We start from the raw sequence: 8,812 nt of genomic DNA on the forward strand, positions 1-8,812 counted from the left end.
GAAGGAAGGAAGGAAGGAAGGAAGGAAGGAAGGAAGGAAGGAAGGAAGGAAGGAAGGAAGGAAGGAAGGAAGGAAAAGAGAGGGAAGGAAGAAAGATTAAGAGGAAGGGAGGCAAGGAAGGATCAAAGGAAGGAAGGAAAAAAGAATGGTGGGAAGGAGGGAAAGAAAAAGAGAAGGAAAAAAGAAAGAAGGAAGGCTATTTCAGGGCATTCATGCAGAGACTCTTCCCTGATAGCTGCTTTCTCATTTCCTCTATCCCTCAGCAATTTAGCTCATTGTATCACTCTAGGTCTTTCTGTTGTTACAGTGACAAGGAACCCCTTCAGGCACTTTATCCAGTGTTTGGTATTATCTGTGCTAATGTTTCCCTCCATTAATTTGGATAATTGAAAATAGAATGTGTAGGTTTCCCAGCATTCTCCTGACACATACTAGATAACCCCACTTGCCCTCTTGCCCTTTTTTTAATCCTTTCATTCAGAATTACTTTCTGGGAAAAGTTAAGTTAATAAAGAGGAATCCACTTCATTATTTAGCTTATATTTACCTTTTTTAAAAAGAAACTTAAGATTGACAGGAAACTCAGAAGATCATGTAATCCATCCTTCAGCCTTCAGATAAAGGACAACTTAAAGTGTCCTAGACATTTCTTTTTTCACTATTTTCTTTCAGATTTTCAGAAGTTAGAAAAGGGAGAATGGGGAGGGGGCAGAGCAGGGGCAGAATAAATTTTAAGAAACAAAATAGGAAGAAGTAGTTCTAGCTTTCACTTCATCCAAAAACTGTGACCTCCTAAAATATAGATTCATTATTAACCACTTGAACAGTCAATTTTTTAAAATAACTATATTTTACATGTCAATTTATAATGTGAATAAAAACCACCTAATAGGTATCAACAAAGCAGTTGTCAATTTGTGGAAGGTTTGATAGATGCATTGGGTAAGTCACTAAGAAAAACAAAACTAACTTTGCTTTAATACCGCCATTTAAAAACATTTGACTGCTTTTCCCTTCCCCCAATCCAGTCCTGCTATAAATCGAGGTCTACAATAGCGATGACCATTTTGAGGGACAGTGTTGGATTTATTAGGACATTATTAGTTCCCAGCAGGCTATTAACCATCAAACTGATTGTTAACTACTAGTAACACACAATTCTGAAGGGATTATTGCTGAGATAACTCACACAGAGCCTTGCCTCTCAGGGATATCAGTGTTTTATCAGCATTGCTAGGATTAACTGCTATGGTATCCATATGACTAATGGACAGTGTTTTAAATAATGGATGCTTCCTTAGAACATAAAACTCCCAATGAATCTTTCAGTTTACAGAGCAAACAAACATTTGTCCAGCAGGTTTTTGGCGTTAGTTTTATTTTTCATGTAGTCATAAGATAAATGCTCCTTTAAGAAGGTGATTAAGGGCCTCCTGGAATTTCTGTATTTGGGAGTTAAAGAACCATTGGCTATTAATAAGACATGAGAGATACACTAAAACTGGAAATATTATGTCTCACTAAATCCTGAAATGGGCTGCCTCAGGAAGTAGTAAGTTCCCTACTACTGGGCTGTTCAAGCAGAGGCAGGATGGCTTCTAGTTAAGGATGTTGTAGAAAAAAATTCATGTTTCAGATGGAGGCTATCCATAGAGATCCCTTCCAACTCCCAAATTCCATGATTCTATTAAATGTGAATGTTTCCTCTGTTGAATCAGTTTCCCCATCTGTAAAATGAATGTAAAATAATAGCATCTACCTCCTAAGGTTGTTGTAAAGACCAAATGAAACAATAATTAGCAAGTACTTAACTCAGTTCATGAAATATAATAAGTACTACATAAAAGCTAGCTGCTATTATAATCTTACAGAAGTTCAACCTCTCTATGCCTCACAATGAGAAAGACATAGGAGATAAAATAGGAGACAAAATTTAACTATAGAATACAGAGGCACTTAATTCAAGGGTTTTTGCTAGAGCTGTGTAAGAAGAAGGCATTTAGCCACAAAAGGTTAGTTCCTGTTTATTTTACATTTACAATAAATATAATGAAGAGTTAAATATCTTTTTTCATTCTTAAAATTGTCAGACAATGTGTCTCTTCAAAGGTAAAGAGAATGAAAGATCTACTCTTCCAGAAAGGATTTGGTTTTCACTGTCTAGAGAGTGATAGTTACTGCAATTGCTATGATTTTCTACAAAACCAAGACAGAGTGGCTCAGATGCCACATTAATGATGAGAGAATTTCATGAGAAACAAATCCTAGATAACCCAAGAAAACATTTTTAGCATAAGATTTGTATTAGGAATGGTCAATTTTGATTTTATTTTTGCTTTCCTTCTTTGGGTTCTAATCATCCCTTTTTCTGATCATTCCAACAGATAAACAATGTTAGTCTGGCAATATGTACCAGAAAACATGATAGTCACTTTCTAGGTGATGAGTATACTGCCTGGATGGTTCACAGAGTGACTAACAGTCTTCTTGTCATCTTGTAATGGTTTCGTTATTTTGCATGTTAGGCCTCTTGGTTGTCAATTTTGATTTAGTCAGGCATTGCAGACTTACATTGCTTTATAAACTCTTTTGAGTTTATTGGAGAGAAACAAAAGCAGGAAAAAAAAGCAATATGAAAAAAGTCTGCACTTAACCAAAATAATGACTCTCTCGTCCTCAGAGAAGGGCTGAATGTGATAGTTGGTGCTAACAAAGATTGGCTGAATAATGAGGCTTTTCTAAGAGTTATTCAGAGTCTTGGAGAAAGGATGTGGTTCAGTACTTCATTAGGGGGAAAGGTAAAAATAGCAAAGTAGGGAATGCCCTATTTTTCCTTTGGTAGAGGAAATTCCCAGGTGAGGAAACTCCCTTACCCAGTGCACAAGGCCATCTTTTTCTATAACTAACAGTCAAAGACAATACTCTGGAGCACTCAAGGTCACATAACTAGCATGTTGGGGTCGAGGGAAGCGCTTTAATCTAGTTCTTCAGGGATGCCCCTCTATCCATTGTGCTATGCCACCATCCCCTTAAGGAGAAAAGAAATCAGAACAAAAAATGAGTGTTAAAATAAAAAAATTTTTGACATTATAGGAATGTCAAAAATTTTTTTCAGATTGTTCTTAGAGATGGTCCCTAGCCTATATGAGATAACATACATCTCCAGGAAATAACCCTTATGAATCAAAACACTAAACGAATACAAGTGTGAATCATGAAGTATTTGTCACATTATCAATCACAGTATTATGTCATAATCAATTGTCAGTAAACATTAAGTGCCTGCTCTGTGCCAGGCACTCTGCTAACTCTTGGGGAAACAAAGGCAAGAGACAACCTCTATTCTCAAAGAACTCACAGTCTAATGAAGGGGACAACCTGCAAGCAACAATGTACAAACAAGCTATAGACATTGATCAATGAAGATAGCTATGTGACTCAGGACAAGTAATTTAAATTCTGTGTGCCTCAGTTTCTATGTCTGCAAAATATGGATAATAATAGTATTGATATAGAAATCAAATGAATTAACATGTATCTTGCAAACCTTAGAGCATCATGTAAAGCAATGATTATGATTTTTATACCTTGGACAATTTTCTTAATCACTTTTCTATGCTTCAGTTGCCTTATCCATAAAATGAACGGGCTGTGCTAAAATATCCTTATAGATCTAAGTCTACGATCCTTTTAGCTTAGTAACAAGATCCTATTGGAACAATCTTGTCAAAGGAACTCAACACCTTGTTAAAGGGACAGAAGGTCTCACCAAGTAACTCCCAAGAACACCCTTAACATATATATCATAGATTTTTTTAAGCACATGTATGCCTGCTGTCTGCAAAGCTGAGAGTAGGCTCTTTTTTTTCCTTTTTTTGAGGTGTAGTGTAGACTGGACAGAAGTTCCTCGGTAAGTATGTAAACCTCCTGGTGAGGAAATTCTCTTTACCAAGATAAATCAGTAACTCAATTGTCACTTTGTTTTTGTTGTTGTGTTTTTTTTAACTCTTACCTTCTGTCTTTGAAGAAATACTTAGTAAGGCAGAAGAAAGGTACGGGCTAGCCAAATGAATTTAAGTGGCTGGCCCAGGGTCATATAGGTAGGAAGTGTCTGAAACCAGATTCAAACTGGGGAAGATGAGTCTTCCTGACTTCATGTCTGGCACTCTATATACTGTGACACCTACCTGCCCATTCCAGTGTTTGATTTTTGGAAATAAGAAAAACAAAGATGATTTTAAATGGCTTGTTCTTAGGAATAAAATTATTCACATTTTGTTTTTTTTACTATTAAATAGACATTTTCTCTTTCATTTAAAAATTATTGAGTTTTTACTCAGTGTAAGACACTATTCTAGACAATTTGAGTCATAAAAAAATGAGGAAAAATATGGTCCTGTCCTCAAGATGTTTACAATGGAATCTAGTTTCTTTTCTGACTATATCCAGGTTAGTTTTTTTTGTTTTATTTTGTTTTGTTTTTGGTCATAATCGCTAAGACTATAACTATAGAGAGGCAGCATGGCCTAATGGACAAAGAACTGACCTCAGAGTTAGGAAGACCTGAGTTCAAGTTCCACAGCTAGGATAAATAGAATAAACTTTTTGTGCCCCAATCAGCTCTCTGATCTTCTAACTTGCAGACCAGTTAGTTGTTGGTATACATTTGTAGGAACTATTAACTCATAGAGAATTAATTCCCTTTAACAATAAAATCACAGGGCAGGACCAAAAACAGAAACAAAAACAAAATACAAATACAAAAACCAAAAAAAAAAAGAATTATACCGTATAAATGACTTTGACCCTCATTTTTACACAAAAACAATTTCACTTATTTTTACCTTTTTTTTATAATTACTCAAATCCAATCCATATCCTTCCCCAGTATCTTATACAAAGTAAACATTTAGCACATTTTTGTTGGACTGAGTTGAATAAGACAATGAGATATTGTGCCTACCTCTTTCCACTGCCCCAGCAGTACTGTACATGCTATACATCACTGGTGTTAAACTTGAACAAAATCAGATCCCTTCAGACCAAATAACTATATTAAAAAACCACAAATTAACATTATCTGTGTTGTATCTTATTTTTTATTGGTTAAACATTTTCCAATTGCATTTGAATCTGCTTATGCCATACTCAAAGCCATGAGTATTACATTTCTGGTATGAGTTTGAAATGACTTCTTTTTGAGAATTTTGAGTGCTCTTCACACCCTGTATACTTACCTGAACAAAAGTTAAAATTGCAGAAAAGAGGCACAGCCTCCTTTGGAAGGCCACCGTGGTCTACATGAGTGCTACCAAATAGCTCAGGGATTCCCAAAGAGCAGAACAAGATGGAAGTCCCCCAAAGCAGAACAGGAACACTATGCCATGTCAGTATAAAGCTTATGAAAATAAAGATCATTCCAATGATGTGGGTAGGCAGAAAAGCACTACACATAAGGCTTTCAGACCCATTGATATATCTATATCTGGGAGCTACCTCATCTAGTTTATCTTTTTTCACAGATTCAGAAACAGAAGCCCATAAAGGTCAAATGACTTATCCAGAACATGGAACTAGTAAGCATCAGAGTCAGGATTTGAACATATGCCCTCTGACTCCAGAGCTAGTTCAATAAGACCTTCGCAATATCTGTATTACTAGGGAGAAAGTTCATCTTTTTTTTCTTCTTAGAAAGAGGTGCTAGTACCAGATTTCATTTGGTTATGTAGTTAATGGATATTATTGACTATAACTGAATTGCCAGTCAAGGAAACAATCTGGAAATTAATAAGAGTTCATTCAGATCACACTGCCCATAGTAGGACAGTGTATGACTTTTTCAAGATCATTGTGGTTTAGTGGGAGAAATCCTGGTTTTGGAATCAGAGATTCAGAGGTTCAAATCCTGACTCCTCCACTTAGACCTTGGGTGACCTTGAGGAAAACATTTACTATCCCCGCACCTCAGTTTTCTTAACTATAAAATAATGAAATTAGACTAGATAATTGGTAAGATTTTTTTCAGGTGCAGATCTATGATCTACTTTTATTATTACTGATTTCTTGATTAATGCAGTTCTGTGATTTGTGTTTGCTACCTGACTTCCTAGAGTTCCTTCCCTTTAGACTCATATAGAGATGCAGTGGAATAGAATAGAAAAATTCTTGAGTCTCAGAACTACCACTTACTAACAGTGATCTTGGGGCAAGTCACTGAACTCTTTGAACCCCAATTTCCTCATCTATAAAATGCAAATAAGAACACCACCCACATTCAGAGGAAGGACTGCAGGAGAGGAAACATATAAGAAAAACAACTGCTTGAACGCATGGGTTGGGGTGGACATGATTGGGGATGTAAACTCGAAACTACCACACCAATGCAACTACCAACAATTTGGAAATAGGTCTTGATCAATGACACATGATAAAACCAGTGGAAATGTGCATCGGCCATGGGTGGGGGCGGTGAAGGGGGGTGAAGGGGAAAGTAGGAGCATGAATCATGTAACCATGTTAAAAATGAATATTAATAAATGTTTAAAAAAATATTTACCTCCTATGGTGGTTCTGCAAAAATGAGTTCCTAAATTTGAAAGCAGTAATATGAAGGAAGGTCTCATCCATAAAAATAGATCTTATTCGTCTATTAATAGTAAAATGAGTAATGTGTAAAATGGATTCCAAAACCAAAGTTGTGAAAGGCCAAGGTAATTCATAAATCAGTCGATGCTGGTAGCCAATTTGAGAATGTTTGTACTCTAGTTATGGTTCTTTGCTAAGTAAATTCCAAGGAACTCCCTTCTCTGAGCCATTGCCTATTCCACACTGGCCTCTTCTCTCTTCTTTCTGTGGTTGACCTTTGGTTGAAATGACTAACCTTGAAATCTATATTAAAAACCTCTAAAAATGCAAGTGGTTTGAAAAAGTATTTGTACACTATTTTCACAAGTAAGTGTTGTAACATTCCAGCAAGTGGCACCCAAAACTACTTTATACAAACAGGATCCTAGATTTAGAAGTGAAACGAATCAGTAGTACATAAGCTTCTTGATAGTTAGGATTTTGTTTTTGTTTCTGTGTCATAAGCATTGGATAGATAGATGATGCAATGCATAGAGTACTGAGTTTGGAATCAGGAAGACTCATCTTCATAAGTTCAAATCTAGCCTCAGACACTTATTAGCTATGTAACCCCAGGCAAGTCACTTAACCTTGTTTGCCTCAATTTCTCATCTGTAAAATGAGCTGGAGAAGAAAACGGCAAACCATTCTAGTATCCTTGAGAAGAAAACCCCAAATGAGGTCATAAAGACTTAGGCACAATTTAAATGACTGAATGAATAACAACAACAACAACAACAAACAACAAATTGTAGGCACCTATCGGATACTTGGTATAGAGCTGGCACTTAATAAATACTTTTTGGTTGATCCCCTCATTTTGTGGATGAGGAAACCTTACCCCAGAGAGATGGCATAGTTAACTTGCCCAAGGTCACACAAAAAATAAGTTACAAAATCCAGGATTCGAAGTCATCTCTTCCACCATTGAAGGGTGGAATCCCTTCCTTCCATGTACAAAGTACTTTTTTGTTATTATTCAGTTTCATTCAAAGAGCTGCTTTCATTGTCACTAGCTGGAACCCAGGTCTACTGACTCTAGTACAAAAACTCTTTCCAAAATCATGGAAATCGTTTTATTTATCAGGTAATGAAAAATTAGTGTCGTGAGATCCTCAGATGAAAGATGCAATAGAACCACAGAGGTTATTGATTGTTTTTCTTGTGGCTCTGACTTCCAGGTCCCACCGATCTCAGCATGAAGAGACAATTAGCCACCAGCTCTGGGTCCTCCAGCACTTCAAGCTCCAGACCCCAGCTGAGTCCGACCGAAATCAATGCCGTGCGGCAGCTCGTGGCAGGATACCGAGAATCTGCAGCATTTTTACTCCGCTCAGCAGATGAACTGGAAAACCTCATTTTACAGCAGAACTGAATCCCACGACCTTAGCACTCAATGGGTCTTATTTTGGAGTTTCCACTAATGACATGTTGGTTTCCCAGAGCATATGCTCCAGGTATTGCTGCACGGGCTTTTAGGAGAGTTATATACCATAAAGCCACACTGTACTTGATCCTTAAGGTGATGTGTTAAGGTGCTTCAGGGGAACTGGCCTCTGATCTTTTTGAGGTACTTTCATGTGTCCAGCCCATTGCTTTCTGTTTTAGTCTATCAGCATAAATATCAAAAAAGTGACTGTAGAATGCTAACTCACAGATGAAACAGAAGATGCTGTGGTCCTTTCCATTGGTTCAAGCTGCAAGTGCAATATTGTGGAATATGCTACTGACTCATTGGACTGAAAGCTGCAGTATATGGCAAAAAACAATGCCAAATTTCCTGTTGGTGCAGGATGAAACAGCAATTAAAAGGATCTTGTATTTTAAAAGAAAATGTAATTTTTATAAAAAAAAGTTTTTTTTCATTCAAAATTGTCATTTTTACTTTGGTAACTTTTTCACTGGTCCTAAAAAACTGTTTTGAGAAACTATTGTAAGTCCCCCTTCCATCCTCTTTTTTTCTTCTTCTGTCTCCAAATTCTTTCTACAAAAAAAAATACACTTGATGCTGGAAAATCCATATATCTACATTCTATAAATCATCACATCAGAAACTACTACCCAAAGGAGCCTGTATTACTTGTGTTCATGCTATTTTCAAAGTCACCCCATTCAACATGGCAGCTTTCCAATTGGCAATTGTCATCACAGAGTGGGTTCTTTTTTTTTAATATCTCTATTTATCTAT

General features: G+C 36.5%; 1 protein-coding gene across 6 annotated transcripts in view; it reads left to right on the forward strand.

The window, feature by feature from the left end:
* Positions 1–7,999, forward strand: part of NOL4 (nucleolar protein 4) — a 436,338-nt gene extending 428,339 nt beyond the window's left edge. For all 6 annotated transcript variants that reach the window (XM_044658027.1, XM_044658025.1, XM_044658028.1 and 3 more), the window contains one exon: positions 7,806–7,999. In XM_044658027.1, coding sequence (XP_044513962.1) covers positions 7,806–7,999 — 194 coding nt within the window. The remainder of the gene's footprint in view (positions 1–7,805) is intronic.
* The last annotated feature ends 813 nt before the right edge of the window (positions 8,000–8,812 follow it).

Source organism: Gracilinanus agilis, chromosome 1 (genome assembly GCF_016433145.1).
Source record: "Gracilinanus agilis isolate LMUSP501 chromosome 1, AgileGrace, whole genome shotgun sequence".
Taxonomy (NCBI): Eukaryota; Metazoa; Chordata; class Mammalia; order Didelphimorphia; family Didelphidae; genus Gracilinanus; species Gracilinanus agilis.